Consider the following 19,434-nt stretch of genomic DNA (forward strand, 5'->3'; position numbering starts at 1 on the left):
CGCACGACACTGCGTGCGCGCGCACGCGGGCGGACGGCGGCGCTGTTTACGGCGGTAGCGTCAGTGCGTGTTGCTCGCGCTTGTCCGCAGTTCACACGTGGCAGTGTCGGAGGCGCGTTGTAGCTTCTGCCGCTGCTGCCTTTCCCACTACCAGGATGAAGCGACCGAGTGAGTGGGGTCGGGAAGCGGGTATGGAGGGGCTTCTGTCTCTGTTGGCCGATGCACCACCAGGGCGCTCTTCTGCAGGAATGGGAGAGCCTGCGGGTAGGCCGTCGCGCTGGTCCCTGGTAGTAGAACCAAGAGCGGGAAGGCCCCACGTTAACCGTGGGCCTGTTCTGTTGTACGAAACGAAGACAAAAGTGGAGACTAGGCAAGGAAACCGAGTCTGAACCATGTTTCGGGCCCGGCGTTTTCCCTTCCTTGACCACGTTCAGTCTGGCCCTGGTGAGGTCCGAGAGCCGCCTCTGAAACCCACTGTTTGCTCCTAACTTGTAATTCATGGTGTTTGACCAGAAGTGGCTGCTGTTTGGGGTCTCATGTGCTGTGCGCAACCCGTCTATATGAGAAGAGTGGGAGCAAGGAAGCTGGGCTCTGCTCCGGACCTGTTGAGTCTACTTCTCTGGAATTTTAGAGTGGTGTATGTTTATTATCCGCCACATATGATACTTAAATTAAGTTTGAGAGTTAATTAACTACTTAATAGGAAAAGGGATGTGATTCTAGAGCACAGTCACTAAAAACGAAACAAATTGATCATTTGTGTCTAATCCTTTTGTGACCGGTTTCTTTGTAGAGTTAAAGAAAGCAAGTAAACGCATGACCTGCCATAAGCGGTATAAAATCCAAAAAAAGGTAAGTCCAGTGCTTAGGAGAACTGTATTAAATATAATCCTAACGTGATTTCTGCTCCACCTCTCCTCCACTAGGAGGTCTGGATTAATAGGATTTCACCTCATGAAACTGAAGTTAAATAGACTGTCCATGGCTACAAGTTCTTAGGCATCAGGAATATGGCTGTGGGAAAGTGCAGTAATTTGGTGATAAGAAAGTCTGTAAACTCTGATCAGTATGTTAACCCTTGCAGAGAATCTTCTGGTGACATTTTTTTTGGCTACAGCTTTTCTAGGTTATTTTACAGGCATAACTAACTTTAGCCAGATTGTCTAGTAAATTTCATAAACTAATAAGAATTTTTTTTTTTTTTTAATTTTTTTTTTTCAACGTTTATTTATTTTTGGGACAGAGAGAGACAGCGCATGAACGGGGGAGGGGCAGAGAGAGAGGGAGACACAGAATCGGAAACAGGCTCCAGGCTCTGAGCCATCAGCCCAGAGCCCGACGCGGGGCTCGAACTCACGGACTGCGAGATCGTGACCTGGCTGAAGCCGGACGCTTAACCGACTGCGCCACCCAGGCGCCCCAACTAATAAAAATTTTTATTATGATAGGTTCGAGAGCACCATCGAAAATTGAGGAAGGAGGCCAAAAAACAGGGTCGCAAAAAGCCTAGAAAAGACCCAGGAGTTCCAAACAGTGCTCCGTTTAAAGAGGCTCTTCTTCGGGAAGCTGAGCTAAGGAAACAGCGAGTAAGATATGTTAGCTGAAACTTTGAACAAGTGATGTGTGGGTATGTGTATTTTTTGAAAGTAAAGAAATAGCAAGTTGCTTTGGCTCACCCTTTTCTCTTATGACTTGGATACAGCTTGAAGAACTAAAACAGCAGCAGAAACTCGATAGGCAGAAAGAACAGGAAAAGAAAAGGAAACTTGAAACTAACCCTGGTGTTAAGGCATCTAACTTGGAACGTGTGAACGAGGTATGATCAAGTGTCTTTGTGAATGAGAGTTCTATTGTAGAAGCAAAAGTACAGACTTAGGGCAGGGGCTGTTGTACCTCCTGGGCAGAAAAAGACCATTCTCACTCTGTTTTGCCTATAGAAATAACAATTGCAGTGCTCCTAATTAGTCATGGAAAGTGGAGAAAGACGTTACAACTGAACTGCTAATTTTGTGTCTTTTTTCCTTTGTTTTTTTATATTGTAGGAATTTGGGCAGCGTAAAGCTAAGAACAAAGCCAAGGCAGGCAAACAGAATCCAAAGAAGTTGTATTGTCAGGAACTTAAAAAGGTATTTTAGTCTAGGCTAGTGTGTAAAAATGGTAATGAGGTTGGAAAAGACTAGAGTCATTCTTTTTTCCTGTTACCAACCCTGAAAAGGTGGAAGTGGAATTCACTTGAGCTAGAAAAATTTTTCAGAAAGTTGGCTTATCCTATTTGTTTATTGTGGCTTATCCTATTTAGAGCCTTTTCTGTTTAGCTAAAGGAAATATTCTTGTGTTTTAAATTTTTTGCACAGGAACAGTTTCCTATGAGCATGATTTACAAAAGTGGTACTTTGTGTTAAAGTAACATGATGATATAGCACATTTTAAAATAGAGTAAAACATGGGGTGCTTAGGTGACTCATTCAGTTAAGCATCCATGGTTGTTTCAGCTCAGGTCATGATCTCATGGTTCGTGCGATCGAGTCCCACATCCATGCTGTTAGCATGGAGCCTGCTTAGGATTTTCTCTCTCCCTCTCTCTCTGCCCCTCCCCCAACATGTGGGCACTTGCACTCTCAAAAATAAAACTTAATAGAGAAAAATACATTATAGCAAGCAGTGTGGAAAAAGTCTCTAAAATACTCTTGTTGGAAGTATTGTGTGACCTAAGTGACGGAGGTCAAGGGAGTGTCTTGGCATAGCTGCTCCCCAGAACTCCCATCCCCAATGCCCGTTTTCCTAAGCTCACTCCCCTCTGTGAATAGAACATGACTGCTGCTCAGCAGTCTTGGCAGGGCCACAGGGGCCTATCAAACTACATAATTCACTATGGGAGGGTAATATGTTCAAGACAGTGGGGTATTTCCACTTTGATGAGAGACCAGAGGCTGCCAAGCGAACTTGTGTTTCACTTTCCTATGAGAAATGATATGTGAACATCCTTCATGCCAAAGTGAAGACAAAAGATCCAACTTTGAGTTGCAAAGTGGAAAACGCCAGTATACTTGTATGGAGGGTGTTGCCAGAGTAAGGGATGCTCCTCTGATAGTTTCTGCCTTAACAGGTGATTGAAGCCTCAGATGTTGTGCTGGAGGTGTTGGATGCCAGAGATCCTCTTGGTTGCAGGTGTCCCCAGGTAGAAGAGGCCATTGTCCAGGGTGGACAGAAAAAGCTGGTACTTGTATTAAATAAATCAGGTGAGCAAAAGGGATGTTTTATGTTCCATATGCACTAGTGAGATATGAGGAAAACATGTGAGCAGTCTGATTTTTACTGAAGACTGTTAAGATCCAACTCTGATCTCAGTAAAGCCAGTGCATATGGTCTTGTTGCCAAAGACAGTGCTGGGCAATGGGGTGGAGGTATTTTCTATAAGAGATCAATTGGTTTCAACTTTCTTTTTGACATTCATTACTTAGCACTTTGTCTTATTCAAGAGTGTAAGCTTCTGTACATAGCTTACTGTGCAGTGTATTTCACATAGGAAGAGATGGCAGTATGACAGTATTTATGTGAAGTGCAGGTACGTACGGGTTTGAGCATCAGGGCCAGGAAAACCCAGAACAGAGACTTGGGAAGCAGAAAGTAATATTGGGATCCACAGTTACTGCTGGGGCCAGTAAACATGGCTGATATGTGAGAGTAAATTTTGGAAACATAGCCCTAGAGTTAGTAGGGTAATGATCTACAGGTTGACTTAATTCTGAAAGGGTGAGTAGTACAGAGGAGAATTGAAGAAATACAGAGGTATAGATACCAAAATCTGTTGAGGTAAGGGCAGCATAGTGGGGAGCTTACCCTCTACCCATCTTCCACTTAAATCTTTTTGAAAAAACTGAAGAGACAAACCAGAGTGAAATCCAGTTTATCAGATAGTGCATATTCCTATCAACAAAATTACCAAATTGGAGTATGTGTCTTATTCCTAATTCCTATTAGATTTGGTACCAAAGGAGAATTTGGAGAACTGGCTAAATTATTTGAAGAAGGAATTACCAACAGTGGTGTTCAGAGCCTCAACAAATCTGAAGGACAAGGGCAAGATAATCAAGGTACTCTTCACTGTTAGTGGTGGGAAGTATGGTTCTTTCAGATTTTGGATGGCTGAAATATGATGAGTGTACAAAATCTTGATTAAAAAATGAGAACTCATAAGATCCAACTCTGATTTCATCCAGAGATAATCTGAAAGATAATAGTGTGATTTTAATAGCTGGGTTCTGGAACCAGATTGCTTGGGTTTTATCTGGTGAGTTATCAGAAGTAAACTTAACTTGGAATTTTATTTAGCATTTGAAGTTAAAGAAGAGAGCTCCATTCAAAAATGAAGTCTGTGTTGGGAAAGAAGGCCTTTGGAAGCTTCTTAGAAGTTTTCAGGAGACTTACGGCAAAGCCATTCGGGTTGGAGTAATTGGTGAGTTTCAGTTCAACACATCTTACATATTATCTCTTAAGTGCCGAGAATTTTTCCATGTTAACTGTGTGGGGTTGGTGCTTAATAAAGGGCTTGTTCAAACATTAGCTTCTTGCCCATTTCAGATACACACAAAGAAACGTTAATTGCTGCCTATTTCAGTCTTTTGCCAGATGTGCACTGTAGGAAGTTGGCTTCTGAAAGCTCCCTAGTTTATTTGAATTAATCCTCCTACCCTTGATTTCTTGTGCAAGAAATGAAGATGCTAAGATTCGTCTTAGTGTTGAAATGAAGACACTCAGATCCAACTCTGATCTTGCTCTAAACATCAGGCAAACCTAAAATAAGGCAGTGGAAATTTGGTAATTACCAATATAATACATAATGCCTTTTGTTCTGTGGATTTCCCATTTGTAGGTTTCCCAAATGTGGGGAAAAGCAGCATCATCAATAGCTTGAAACAAGAACGGATATGTAATGTTGGTGTATCAATGGGGCTGACAAGGTAAAAGTGAGTTCTTACATAATTATAATATTTTATCATAGATGAGTCAATATTTTGTTTTCAATAGCTTAAGACCATTCTTTCTTTAGAGGTGTCAGTGAAAGGAACAGGGTTAGGTTAGTGCTAGGTTTAGGGAAGAATGGATTAGAGTGGAATAGCTCACATCTAGTTTGAAAGACAAGCAAATAGATTGAGGGGAGAGGAAATCTTTATGGCAGAGGAAACAGCATGCATTTAGGTCAACATATAGGCTATAACGTAGTGTTTCTTTTTAGAAGTAGATGGAGCACCGTTAGGGTTTCAGATAAAACACGAAGCGAATGATGATAAACTGGATCTGACAGACTGTGTGCTGAGTTTGTTCAATCCAACCCTGAGCTTCGTGTTGTCTCTCATCCTTCAGGTAAACCAGTGCTCCCATCAGGTACCATCCCTCTTGTTCTAGGTGCATGCAGGTTGTCACCTTGGACAAACAGATCACAGTCATAGACAGTCCAAGCTGCATCGTGTCTCCGCTTAACTCTGCCAGCACACTTGCTCTGAGGAGTCCAGCGAGTATTGAAATGGTGAAACCAGTAGAGGCCGCTAGCGCCATCTTGTCCCAGGCTGATGCTCGACAGGTATAAGAACCTCTTCCCTTGAGCTCCATTTTCTCTTTCATCATAAGCATTTAAGTGGGAGATTTTTCAAGGCTTTTTACACTGTATCAGATGAATGACATTTTCAGTTTTCCTTTTTTTTTTTTTTTTTAAGGTAGTACTGAAATTTACTGTCCCAGACTTTAAGAATCCTCTGGAATTTTTTACATTGCTTGCTCAGAGAAGAGGACTGCACCAAAAAGGTGGAAGCCCAAATGTAGAAGGTGCAGCCAAACTGATGTGGTCTGAGTGGACAGGGTAAGACTCCTTTCTCTTGGCATTTTTAGGACCACATAGAATGAAGACCACTGGTTTTTGACAAATCTTGTTTTTAATACTAGTGCCTCCTTAGGTTACTATTGCCATCCCCCTACATCCTGGACTCCTTCTCCACATTTTAACGAGAGCATCATGACAGACATGAAACAGGGCTTTAATCTGGAAGAATTGGAAAAGAACAATGCACACAGCATACACAGTAAGCAAGGCTTGTGTTTGCTCTCTTCGTTGGCTGACAGGGCAGTTAAAGGTGTCTGTTTACATGGGCTATGTTCCTTCCCTAGGCATCAGGGGCCCTCGTTCAGCCAGGAGCATCCTTTTCCAGTCTTCAGGTCTAACAAATGGAATAATAGAAGAAAAGGACATTCCTGAAGAACTGCCAAGACAGAAAGAGAAACAGCAGGAGGAGGGGGAGGACCACAACGACCTTGACAGTGACCAGGAAAGTGTTGATGAAGAAGCTGATGTAAGTATGTTGCACACAAGTTGCTTAAGCTTGAGTGCATTTTTTAGCATTAATAATGTTTAACAAATGGGAAAGGGATGAAAGTAGAAATTAAACAGTTCATGATAGACTACAAAAAAAAAAGAAGAAAAAAACCTAAGATTTAGTATTTAAGGTTTGCAATCATTAGTCTTAATTTTGTGTGTCTCGTTACAAGTACCTTCAGAGTCTTTCCAGATGTGCAGTTAGTTAGATTGAGCAGACAAGGGTTACTAATCTTGCACTGTTTCTTTGTCCCACAGGAAGAGAGCTTAGCCATGGTCCCGGCAGAAGAGACGTGGGCACTGCCTGAGGAGTCTCAAGCAGGTGGGTTGGTGGAGGGATTTACCAATAACAAAATGGCATGGTATGGAATTTTAACCTTAACTTTTCTTTTCTCCAATATAGATGAGTCAGCACAATCTTACATCTCAGATAAAATGACTGAAGAGGAAGATGATGCTTATGACTTCAGTACAGACTATGTGTAACAACCTTGTCTTTTTAGAAGGTGTTTGTTGGGTTTTGTGGTTTTTTTTTGTTTTTGTTTTTTTTACATTTTGAGCAGACTGCTGAGCTGTTCTATTGTGTGTGATGTATAGTTTGTTGCTGTATGCCATGAGCTGTGTAAATTTTGTAAATATATATCATGGTACACTCATTCTTTAAAAATGAGGCAATTATAAAGTGTCTGAATTCTATAGCAGCACCGCTGTCTTAACAACTGGGTAGAAGTATACTTAATCACCTGGAAGCAAACCATCAGACACCTATTGAAAAATGTAGGTTTCACTTTATTAACAGATCAGACCACAGGTTAATATTACAAAATTAAAACCAAGCAGTAGTGTTGAACTAGCCGTACCATCCCTGTCAGTCCTTCAGTATGGCAGTAAGCAAACATTTGGTAAGGCAGATGGAGACATTTATAGCCTATCTGGGAAGCTGACTGCTAAACAGGGTAGTTCATCCTCTTTACCCAGCTGAAATGTCCCTCTTTCCATGGGTTGCTGCAGATAGGCATTGAAGCCTTGCAACTGTTAATTCCCACACATACTGTCTTCCAGGATTTCCTGAGAAATGCTTATAGCATAAATTATGTTTTATTTTGTATTTGAGATCTCCATATGTCTTCGGATCAGGCTGAATTTGCCTGTGGGGTCTGGAATATACCATTTTTCCCAGACATCAGAATAGGAAGCAGTTCTTCCCCATGGCTTAAAGTGACCATTCCAATGAAGTAACTTGGCAGCCTTTACAAACTGGGGTGAATATCGTTTTCCAGCACTGGAACCTTACATTGAGAAAAAAAGAGCCAAATGATTGTACCTAGTACTAGTCAGAAATAAGAATGCTACATCAAACTCCAGAAAACTTAAAGGGAACTGGATATATCCCATCCCTGAGGAAAGACACTTAAATTCTTTATTAGTTAGGCTTTTGGTTAATTTTTTCAACTTACCGAGGTGGCGGACATTCCACATGGGATCAATTGTAGAGTGCTGCTGATAAAATACAATCAACAGAGGTGGTGTTGTGGTGCTGCCAGCCAGTGTTCTGCTGTACAGGCCCTCTCTTGGGGGGACAAATGACAAATGTAAACTGTTGGTGGAGAATCCTTAAAAATTCCTCTTAAGACCACCCGGGTTGAAATAAGCATCTTTACAGCATGGTCAGCTATATATACTTACTCTACATTGAGTTTCATCCATTTTTCCAGCTGGTTGGTTATATTCTGTCTTTTCCATTCTGTCAAGTTTGCAACAAAAACTCCAGGATTAAATGAGCAGGTGCTGGCTTTCATGGAAAGTTTACGAATTCTTTCTTTTTTATAGTCAAGATAGCCAATGTAATTATACTAAAACACAAATGGGATATATAGTAGGTTTATTGCTTCAAACAGAATAGGTGTAACTGATAGCCAGTTAAAAAAAAAAAAAAACCTGCTTATTAAACTACTCAGATTATTAGCAAAGGGGCTCTGTGTAAAGCAATGAAAAGTGACATTTGGGGGATGCCTGGGTGGCTTGGTCAGTTAAGCATCCAACTCTTGATCTTGGTTCAGGTCATACGGAGCCTGCTTGGGATGCTCTCTCTCTCCCTGCCCTTCCTGCACACATGTGCCCATGCTCTCTCTTCCCCCTCTCCAATAAACATTTTTAACAAAACAGTGACATTTCGGATTCCAAATTAACAATAGGAACCTAGAATAAACATACTAAGCCAGATGTTCAAGGAGAATCAGGTTGTTAAAATCATGAACCAATCCACAGAAAAGCGGCCTTGAATTTGGGGATGAACTGGGGAATGGAAAATGTAGCAAAAAGTAAAGGGCCCCTTGATTTTGCTGCCGCTCCCCATTACCCTGCAGTATAGAGAGTGGCGTGTCTATGTAAGATCTTGAATAAGTACTTTACCTGGTTCCCTGCTCCACGGATGACAACTTTGGTAGAGGCTGAGTCACAATCTTCTGAAAATGCAGCTGCATGCCCTGGCTTCAGTGGTGTATTGTAAAGGGTAAGAATATCCCCTGAAACAGACGAGGTGTAAGATTTAGATTTACTTTTTTTTTTCTTTTAAGATTTACACTTTGAGTTGCCTCAAGATGCCCATTCCTCCCACTTAGGATGACCTTTTATAAGATACCGTAAATAAAACAATTGCTACCGCCCACACTCTGGATAGAGAACAGCACTAATGGTGACAGTCTTTGGTACCTTGCACAATTACGTCATCATCCATATATATGGCCTTCTTTGCACTGGGAACCAGAATTGGCAAGTAGAACCTTGCAAAGGTTAACTGGGAAAGGAAAAAGAAAGAGCCATTGGCACAGGATTCATCAGTGACTGTGCCTTTATTAGAAACTCCCAGAGTGCTCTCAGTACCCATGCAGGAGAAGACAGCTTAAAGGTCTCTCAGAACTGCCCAACCTTGATCCCCAGGGAACCATACCCAGTTACCCAAGTATTCCAATCACTTCCTAACACAGTGGACTCCTGAAGAACTTGGGGTTTAGGGGCACTGGCCCCCTGCACAAAAATCCACATACACTTTTGACTCTCCCAAAACTTAATAGCCTACTGTTGACCTTACCTATAACAGTCCATACATCTGGTATACATACTATATGCTGTATTAGAATAACGTAAGCTAGGGAAAAATGTTAAAATCGTAAGAACAAACATTTATAGTACTGTATCGAAAAAAAATCTGCATATAGGTGGACCCATGCAGTTCAAACCTGTGTTCAAGTCCACCAAACTCCAAGTACAAACAAGGATGTATGGAACTCACTGGTTTTATGGATTCCCCCTGGTCAGGATCCTCCTTGACTTTCCCTTCCAAAAGTTTAGTGTCAAAATCCACAATTTTGTACCTGATGCTTTTCAAGGTACTGCTGCTGAGCCAGGACCTGATGAAAATAAAGCACCAAATTTGTTTTAAATAACCATGTCCTGGGGCGCCTGGGTGGCGCAGTCGGTTAAGCGTCCGACTTCAGCCAGGTCACGATCTCGCGGTCCGTGAGTTCGAGCCCCGCGTCGGGCTCTGGGCTGATGACTCAGAGCCTGGAGCCTGTTTCCGATTCTGTGTCTCCCTCTCTCTCTGCCCCTCCCCCGTTCATGCTCTGTCTCTCTCTGTCCCAAAAATAAACGTTGAAAATAAATAAATAAATAAATAACCATGTCCTTGGGGCGCCTGGGTGGCTCAGTCAGTTAAGCATCCAACTTTGGCTCAGGTCATGATCTTGCAGTTGATGGGTTCGAGCCCCACATTGGGCTCCGTGCTCACAGCTCAGAGCCTGTCGCCTGCTTTGGATTCTGTGTGTGTATCTCTGCCCCTCCCCTACTTGCACTCTCTCTCTCAAAAATAGATAAACATTAAAGAAAAATTTTTAAATAACCATGTCCCCAAGAACTCCTGGGTGGCTCAGTCAGTTAAGTGTCCAACTTCAGCTCAGGTCACAATCTCATGTCATGGTTCGTTAGGTGTGCTAACAGCTCAGAGCTTGGAGCCCACTTCAGATTCTGTGTCTCCCTCACTTTCTGCCCCTCCCGCGCATGTGTGCACGCGCGCTCTTTCAAAAATAAACATTAAAAAAAAATTTTAAATAAGTAACAATGTCCCCAAACTACAGCCTTCTCTGTCTTCCAATGAGGGCATAATGTAGTTTAAGAGAAACCCTGGGGACCATATAGATGTCTTCAAGCCTCTTCTACGAGCCTTGGTTTCCTCATCTAACTGAAGGTATGCCCATCAAAGTCCCTGCCTGAACCAAGATTCTGTGGTGATGGAGAGTGCTCCCACCAGGCTCACATTCAGGATCAGTGCTGGAGAGAAACCAGTTGAGAACATCCCATCATCACACGGACCAATCAACTCTTGTTTCTCCAAATACGTGGTGAAGAAAGTAAGTCAAAATATGATGGCAGTGAAAGCTAATTGTCGACAAAACTGGTAGCCTGTTGTTTTAGACTCATTAATTCACTGTAATGACTAAGTAATTCCTCCACCAGTGTCTAAGGTACTATCTCCAAGAAAGTCTGTGTTCTGTAAATAACTGCACATTTTTCCTGTAGTCTCTGCTACAGGTATTTCTACATTATTTTAGATGGTTTTGGAGTTTTTATTTACTTTTTTAAAGTTTATTTTTGAGACCGAGAGAGAGACAGCATGAGCAAGGGAGGGGCAGAGAGAGAGGGAGACCCAAAATCTAAAGCAGGCTCCAGGCTCTGAGCTGTTAGCACAGAGCTGGAGGCAGGGCTTGAACCCACGAGCCACGAGATTGTGACCTGAGCCAAAGTCAGACGCTCAACAAACTGAGACACCCAAGCGCCCCTTGGAGTCCTTAAAATATAGGAAAAATAACAACAACTTTCACAAACTAAACAGGAACCATGGAGAAAGTCACAAGGACAGAAATGTTTTAGAACAGTGACAACTGTTAGCCTGTTAAATAAGATGTTTCTTTGAATATCATAAATCTGAATTCAGAGCATTTTCAAGATCTGGATGACTTTATCAGATTAGGATTCTTTGATTAATCACAATTACAGTAAGGAACGTTTACTGACTATTATGTTCTTAATGTTTTTTTATATATTCTCATTTTCAACACAGTAATCCTCTAAGTTGGACATTTTCACCCCATACTTAGAGATGAGGAAATGGGCTCCCAGGGGTTAAGTAATTCTCCCCAATCACTGGGCCAGGATCCAGATTATCGTCTATATGCTCACTTCACCACACCACCTTGCCATTGTTCCCCCGACCCATCCCACTCTAGAACTAACTACTCAGGGTGTGTCCATGAGATAAGGAACTTGTAACAGAATGTAAATCAACATATTGCTTCCTTCACTGAGAAATTATTACTAAAAAAAAACCCTTGATTTAATAATGTGTGTATGACTGAATTAATTTACATCTTGGTACAAATTCCTTATATTCTTTCTCCTACCACAGGGATGTGTTTATGATACAATCACATGGAAAAACCTCTCATGTGCAGTTTTTATGTGGTATGATCTCAATTGTATAGAAGAAGTATACACATATGGAAAAAAACATTCCTGGATTGGCAGCTGGCCTGTTCTAGAGCATCCTCTAGAAGCAGAATCATCAGGCAAGCAGAGCTCACCGGAGATGGTCTGCTGTACCATTGAGCGTAACAATGTAAAACATCACATTGGAGCGAGTGTTGTGCTGAATGCTGTTTATGGCTGCAATGGCCCCCCCGAGCCTATCTTCAGATGCAGTGATGACCACAGGAATCTCCTCTTGTCTCCCGTCTACAGCTTGTCGGGGAACATTTGGGACAAAGTCTATGGGCTGAAACCCCACAATTCCTGAATCTGCAAAGAACACACACAAGGAAAGTATTATGATACAAAACCTCATAAGCTCTTGATCTAGAGCCCAAGACATGATAAGAGGTAAGGTGAGGATTATACTTACTTCATTCTCCCCCCATTACAACATGAGGCACATAGCCCAGAAACTCTGTGTTTTCCTATGTGTGACAAGGCTTTTGGAAAAGTAGAAACATTAAAAAAAATATTGGTGGACTGAATTCTGATACATTACTGGTGGGAATACAATAGAATCTTTCCAGAATGTCTTTTTAGCAATTTGTATCAAGAACCTTAAACAGGTACATGATCTCTGACCCAGTAATTCCCCTTGCCTCTCTTAAGTACAAATCTGAGAGGTAATCCAAAGTCACAAGTGTGTTTATAATTGTGAAAACCTAGAAACCGAATAAACCATTTTTTTTCAAACCATGAACTATGTCCCATAAATAGGCATGAAATCAATTTAGTGGGTCACAATCAGAATTTGAGTAGAAAAGCAATTCCTGAATTGGAATAGAGCACCAAATCAGAAAAGTATCAGACCACACACCACACACAGCAATTCTAAGTACTGTTTTGTAAACGTTCCTTTTTGCCTTTTACAATATATATTCATTCATTTACATTCATTGGACACTGAGCATCTAATATGTGCTAGGCATTGGGGTCATAGCCATAAGTAAAACACAAATCTCTACCACCACGAAGGGTAGATGGACAATAAGCAAATACACATGTATATTTGGGTGCTATCTATAACATGTTTCTTATTGTGGGGATGCCATAAAAAAAAGGCTGAGTCACATTGTTCCAAGACTATTTTTCCTGTGGAAAACAAACTATGTGGCATTAAAATTATATATGAAGAATATCTACCATCACGGTGACTTGCTTCAGATATAATCACATGGAAAAACAGGTCATTGCAGTTTATATATTACATAATCTCATGACAGAAAAAATACATACACAGAAAAAAAAGGCAGGAAGGTACTAAGCCAAAATTTTAGTAATAGCTGTATCTAGGCAATGAAATAATTTTCAATGAAAATTTATTGAGCACTTCCTGTGTACTAGCCATCATCCAACTACATAGGAGATAAAGCAGTGAACAAAGTATTCTCGTGGAGCCTGAATGCTGTTTTCCTTTTTCTAAATGTTCCCACCAAGAGCATACATTATGCATACATTATACATATCATACTTACTTGCTTAATGTATGTTGTATGTATATATGTAAATACATACTGTTATTTCAGAGCACTCTGTGAAGGTCAGGCAAAAGCTATTCGTCTTTTCCTGTTCTGGTCAACTAGGGTGGGTAGCAACCGCAAAATGATTTTTGACAAACATCCTGAAACCTCCCAATACTGCAGTAGAGCAATGGAATTATGCAATAAAGTGATTTTTTACATCAGTTAATAAGGCTTTCTGGTTTTGTTTTACTACTATGGTCCCAGTACTATTGTTCCACACGTTAAAGGAAAGAACAGATAAAGGAAAGGAGCCCAATGACATCAGTGAACAGGGCAGGCATCAAGCAGAAGCTTCACATACCTGTCCCCACCTTCTGAAGCCCTCCCCTGCTGCAATGAGCAGACAGTTCCCCTAAGGCCTCTGCTTTGGTGAAAAGGGGTCTGCGGTAAGATCAAACCCTTAGCAAATCTCCACAACAGGGAGGTGGGGGTGGGGCTATAAGAACACAAGGAGCACCACTACCTTTTCCTAGCAGCTTTTGTAAGGACAAGAAGAAAACTTTATCTTCCTTTAGCCTAGTGTTATAACTTTTAGGATGTGGGACACAGGGAACCCCGGGTCCTCAACAGATGCCAAAACATTAGTAAGGGTTCCCATACCTGAAACCTCATTCCTTAGCAAACTGCTCAGGCCGAGAAAGTTATGGTGCAAAACCAGTAGGAAGAGAACAACAACCAGGACCAGGACGATGATGTTTACTGAAACAAAGAGGAAAAGCCTGCATTACATCTCTTTACCTTTTGAGCAGCTATAAAAACAAGAAAATTTGTAGAAAGAGCATACCTTTACGGAATGACATCTTTCTCTTCTGTCTTATATAAGTATTAGTTTTTAACCCTACAAAACAAAAACAAGCCCCCAAAGTCAGCAGGTACATGAGAATGGCCATCGAAATGCCTCAGCATTTTATTTAGGTAGAAACAAGAAATGCATACAAGTATTTTCTGCCAGAAGCTCATTCTGAATTAATAGTCTCCAAGAACCCAATTTGGGATCTGAATTTTATATAGTTGTCATGATAATAAAATACTTGCAAATAACCTGGGAGAAATAGATAGCCTTGTATGTTAAATGTCACCAGATGAAAAGCAAAATAAATTCTACCAAGAGGACTACTTGAGGTCTAACCACTATGGAAATGTTCTCCAGGTGAAATTTCTAGTTAAATTAGACATGGGCTCTGTTGTCTATAGCCTGAGGTCGGCCTCACTGGCACAAAACGTCCCTGTTCTGAGTTGTATCCCATTCAGCTTTAATTGGAATTAAAGAGAAAAAATTTTCCAACTTCATTTAAAACAAAATTTCATTTAAAGAGAAATTCATTTAAAGAAACATAATTACAGGGGCGCCTGGGTGGCGCAGTCGGTTAAGCGTCCGACTTCAGCTCGGGTCACGATCTCACGGTCCGTGAGTTCGAGCCCCGCGTCGGGCTCTGGGCTGATGGCTCAGGGCCTGGGGCCTGCTTCCGATTCTGTGTCTCCTTCTCTCTCTGCCCCTCCCCCCTTCATGCTCTGTCTCTCTCTGTCTCAAAAATAAATAAAAACGTTAAAAAAAAAAAAAGAAACATAATTACAAAAATGCACAAAACCCAATTTTGCCGTCAAAATTTGAGACTGCTGTTCTCAAAAATTAAAAATCCCCTAAAAGAAAAATGAGCTTCTTTCCAGGGTTTCATTTCTGTTGGTTAACTACTCATCTCTTCCTAAAGTGGTGTCCAATACTGTCACTCTGCCTGTGGCTTGTGCTCCTCAGCTCATCTGATGCCTTCACTTAAAAAAAGATTAATAGCCTGGCTGGCTCTGTCTGAAGAGCATGGGGTTGTGAGTTCAAGCCCTGCAATGAGTGTAAAGATTACTTAAAAAATAAATAAAAAAGAAAACTGTAAAATAATAATAATGATCATTCAATGAAAATGAGATTGTGTGTGGAACAAAATTAAATGATGAGATTTCTACAACAAACTCTGGGTAACGTTTCCTTATAAAAACAGGTTTATGCAACCAGGGTATTATAATCCTACCTTTGAGACATTTACCATTTTCTACTTCATCTTCCCCCTTGGAAGCATTGAACATTTACATAAGGCTACTAACTTCACAACGCACCCTGAATTATAGCATATTTCTACATCAAAGTAGTGGTGCCTGGGTGGCTCAATTGGTTAAGCATCTGACTTCAGCTCAGGTCATGATCTTACAGCTCATGGGGGTTCAAGCCCCATGTCGGGCTCTGTGCTGACAGCTCAGAGCCTGGATCCTGCTTTGGATTCTGTCTCCCTCTCTCTCTGCCCCTCCTCCACTTGCACTCTGTCTCTCAAAAATGAATAAACATTAAAAAAAATTTTTTTTAATAAAAAAAATTTAAATAATTAAATAAAAGTAAGTTTGAATTAATTTCATCTTAAGTGTGTGCCTATCAGGCACTTGATTTCTCAAGACCTTTGAAAAAAAGAGAAAAAAAAGAAATCTATTGAAGGGTTGTTTTAAGAACTGAGAATCACAGATTAGACTACAAACTGGGGAGAAAATAATTCAGACTCCCAAAGAACAATCTAAAATACATACACACACACTCTCTCCCTCTCTCCCATTTCTTTCTAGAGCAGTATATATAAAGTACATTATACCAGTGAACTTCTCTAAAGAATGCACGTCATTATACACACTGTGTGCTTTTCACATGGTGGGCTGAGCCTTACCTACAGAAACTGGTTGACCAGGAGCCCCGCAGACAAAACTCTAACATCTGCCTGCTTGGAGCCAATTTCCACCACAAATAAAGAGAACTATCTCACTCGAATAAATCTCATTTAACTTAATGATACAAGGGACAGTGTTTTAGCTCAACAACGTCCAGTAAGTTACTTACAGATAGTATGTGGATTGAGAGGTAATTAGCTACACACAAGAAAACCACAATCCTGACAGGTACTTGATGTACTTAAATAAACTACCATGGCAGAAACCATTTGCTTCTAAAACTTCCACAGTTATCTCTCTGCAAAATGCCAATTATTATGAAGTATGTGTGATCCATATTTTCTTTCCTATTGCTACTCCTTGTAATGAAACTCACTGATGTGGTTAGAAAGAATTCTCAAAACCTCATGTAGACCCTGGATGTGTAATAGTGGCTATGTTTTTGTAAGAGTACACAGCTAAGAACAATTTGATCAGCAATATTCAATTTTTCACTAGGGAAGTTAATATTTTGTTTAGAAATTATAAAACCTTCACATTCCCAAATCACTTACAAAACACACACACACAACCAGGACAGGCGTATCCAAAAAATATGGCTGAAGAAACCTTAGGGAGAAAGAATACCATTTTTTTTTTAACTTGCCAGTTACCAGCATTCTCGGTTACCACCCATTCTCGGCAGATGTACCCACCTTTTCTGCTCTCCCTCTTGTTAATATGTAGTCCCAAGCAAGGTCATTTCACTTACGCTCTGTAAGCTAATCTCTACTTGTTTCCTTGGTGCAACATCAGCAAACTCACTCTCTGCTGGATCACACCCATCAGCATATTATCATGCTCTTGTATCTTTCCAGTTAATTAATTAAAAAAAAAAAAAAAAAAAGACACCACTCCCCTCACCCAGTTGATCCACGGACCCATTTTTCTGCTCCCCTCACTCTAAATGCCTGAAAAAATTTTACCTCTAGCTCTACTTCCTTATCCTCTTCTTTTAGCCTCCTCCAGGCCAGACTTCTGTCCCTACTGTTCCATTCAAACTCATCTTGTTGAGGTCACCAAAGCCCAAGGTCATTTTTTAAAATGTTTGTTTATTTTGAGAGAGAGAAAGAGAGAGAGGGAGGGGCAGAAAGAGAGAGAAAATCCCAAGCAAACTCCACATCCAGCGAGGAGCCCAATACGGAACTCATCTCACAACTGTATCTCAGGCCAAGGTCATCTTTCTATCCTGTTATCCATCCCCTCAGAGGCCATCAGGAAAGTTCACCACATCCCCTCCTCAATTATGAAATCCTCTCATTTATTTTTTTTTAATGTTTATTTTTGAGAGATAGAGCATGAGCAGGGGAGGGGCAGAGAGGGAGGGAGTCACAGAATCTGAAGCAGGGTACAGGCTCTGAGCTGTCAGCACAGAGCCCAATACAGGGGCTCGAACTCAGGAATGGCGAGATCATGACCAGAGCCCAAGTTGCACACTTAACCAACTGAGCTACCCAGGTGCCCTTCCATTTCTTTGTTTCTTTATATCTGTCTTCTGGGCCTAGAATGTGAGCCCTAATGAGAACGGAGACCCCAATGAAACAAAGTGTTTACTGATGTATCCTCACCATCAAAAACCTCCACTGGTAGTGGGCAGGTGATATTTGTTGAATGATCTTGTAAATAGGAGCATTGGTGGTTCTCAGCTCAGAAAGGGAACACAATCTTTGATAATGGTCACGAAAACACATTTCAACATAAGGAACGACATGGATTCCAGCAGAGATCTCTCTCAAATGGAACCTCACAAGCAATTTCCTTTTTTCATATCTTCATAGCTCAAATACCATAATGCCTTTATAGCAACGGACACGTTGTAAAGTGCATTTAAAAAGGAGTAAAACCGGGGTGCCTGGTTGGCTCAGTTGCAGGAGCAAGCGACTCAACACCAGGCTGTCAGTCTGAGCCCCATTTTGGGTGTAGAGATTTCCTAAATAAATAAAATTTTTAAAAAGGAAGGGGGAGGGTGTAACAGAGGGATATGTCAATTTCTACATACAACAGAAAGTCTATTAAGTCTCTGACAGGCTGAAAAGTGGAAAAGCACTAAAGGTACACATCTACTTTCTCCTACCTCTTCATCTGGCTAACTCCTACTTGGCTTTCAGGACTCGAGGGAGCCTCTCCTCCCCTCCCCCTGCCCCCTTCAAGATGCAGCTGCCCTGAGCTCCCACATCTCCTGGCCCTCCCTATCCAAGAATAAAGCTGGCTGTCATTTATTTCTAGGGTTACACCATTGTCTCCCTTGATACACTCTGGGCTCTAGGAGGGTAAGGACCTGAGGTTGGTCACAGCCATATCCTAGGCCCACTGCGTGGCAGAGAAAAAGGTACGGCGAAATGTGCTGAATGTATGAATGTGGGCGGCAGCCTGCCCGGGGAAAGCTGAGCATCCCACTGTCTGTGGCCCTGACACGCAACACAGCATAGAGGCCAGAGAGCCACCTAGGATTCACAGGCCCAGGTTCCCCAGGGAGGTTTCTCTCCCAAGCGTGGGCACCCCATCTCGCTCAGGGGGTAACAAGGGAGGGCCTAAGTTTTTGAGATAGACACCAGCTTTGAAAGAGAGGCAAAGCGAACCCTTGGCCCCTATAGGGAGGGGCCGGTGCAGCCGGCGAGCGTGTTGGACGGCCAACCTGGGAGACTCCCCGAAGGGAGGCCATCTCTCCATTTCGGTGCAAGGGACGGCGGGGGGTGGGGGGGATCCCCTCTTTGAGAGGATGCCCTTTCTATTGGGCGATGTGGCCTGGGGTACTGCCCTCTAAATTCTAGGGGTCAATACGGCCCCCTTACGCTTAGGGGTGCTATGGACGGTGTGACGCTCCGTAGGACCTCCCCACCCCCCAGGCCCAGAGACCCCCGGTTAGGGCCGGGGCCAGCAGCTCATCTCGGACGCTCCCCGCGGCCGCCCTTACCTGCAGCCAGAGGAGGAGGAGCCACCGTCCGGGCCCCGGCCCGCCCCGCCAGCTCAGCGCCCGCGCGGCAGGCCCGGGGGCCCAGTCCGCCGCCGGGCCGCCCGCCTCCCCTGCACTCCGGACCAAGCCCGCCCGCCTGCTAGCTCCGCGGCCGTGGCGCAGCCCCGACACCTGAAACCCGCCCGCCGCTCCGACCGCGGAATCGTGGCGCCGAACAGGCGCGCCGGGCAGCCCCACCGCCCGGGTCCTCGCAGAGAAAAGCCGGTCGCCATGGAGACGGGGCGCGCGCTGGCGGCCGTTAGGCCGCG

The 19,434-nt window shown here is 42.5% G+C and overlaps 2 protein-coding genes and 3 non-coding genes across 7 annotated transcripts; 4 read left to right on the top strand and 1 right to left on the bottom strand.

Moving 5' to 3' along the window:
• The first annotated feature begins 35 nt into the window (after positions 1-35).
• GNL3 (G protein nucleolar 3) lies at positions 36-13,639 on the top strand. 2 transcript variants are annotated; one of them, XM_045493138.1, is made up of 15 exons: positions 36-168; positions 794-852; positions 1,449-1,586; positions 1,703-1,816; positions 2,043-2,126; positions 3,107-3,239; positions 3,982-4,094; positions 4,333-4,456; positions 4,874-4,961; positions 5,407-5,581; positions 5,715-5,857; positions 5,941-6,077; positions 6,163-6,344; positions 6,626-6,689; positions 11,829-13,639. In XM_045493138.1, the coding sequence occupies exons 1-15, from the start codon at positions 156-158 to the stop codon at positions 11,840-11,842; spliced, it is 1,581 nt and encodes a 526-aa protein (XP_045349094.1). In that variant the 5' UTR covers positions 36-155; the 3' UTR covers positions 11,843-13,639. The 2 variants fall into 2 exon arrangements, with proteins under 2 accessions (XP_045349094.1, XP_045349093.1); XM_045493137.1 differs by lacking the exon at positions 11,829-13,639 and adding an exon at positions 6,771-7,034.
• On the top strand, positions 3,279-3,355 carry LOC123607794. Its single transcript, XR_006716932.1, has one exon. It is a non-coding gene; the product is annotated as a small nucleolar RNA SNORD19 (small nucleolar RNA).
• On the top strand, positions 4,141-4,222 carry LOC123607803. The gene has a single exon (XR_006716941.1). It is a non-coding gene; the product is annotated as a small nucleolar RNA SNORD19B (small nucleolar RNA).
• Positions 5,270-5,348, top strand: LOC123607795. Its single transcript, XR_006716933.1, has one exon. It is a non-coding gene; the product is annotated as a small nucleolar RNA SNORD69 (small nucleolar RNA).
• Positions 6,017-19,226, bottom strand: GLT8D1 (glycosyltransferase 8 domain containing 1). 2 transcript variants are annotated; one of them, XM_045493141.1, is made up of 10 exons: positions 19,127-19,226; positions 14,258-14,311; positions 14,074-14,172; positions 12,004-12,217; positions 9,660-9,777; positions 9,080-9,164; positions 8,780-8,892; positions 8,054-8,220; positions 7,825-7,937; positions 6,017-6,671 (listed from the first exon to the last, which is right to left on the bottom strand). In XM_045493141.1, exons 2-10 carry the CDS (start codon positions 14,271-14,273, stop codon positions 6,487-6,489), a joined length of 1,110 nt encoding a protein of 369 aa, XP_045349097.1. In that variant the 5' UTR covers positions 14,274-14,311; positions 19,127-19,226; the 3' UTR covers positions 6,017-6,486. The 2 variants fall into 2 exon arrangements, with proteins under 2 accessions (XP_045349097.1, XP_045349095.1); XM_045493139.1 differs by lacking the exon at positions 6,017-6,671 and adding an exon at positions 7,136-7,656.
• Between the last annotated feature and the right edge of the window lie 208 nt (positions 19,227-19,434).

Source organism: Leopardus geoffroyi, chromosome A2 (genome assembly GCF_018350155.1).
Source record: "Leopardus geoffroyi isolate Oge1 chromosome A2, O.geoffroyi_Oge1_pat1.0, whole genome shotgun sequence".
Lineage (NCBI taxonomy): Eukaryota > Metazoa > Chordata > Mammalia > Carnivora > Felidae > Leopardus > Leopardus geoffroyi.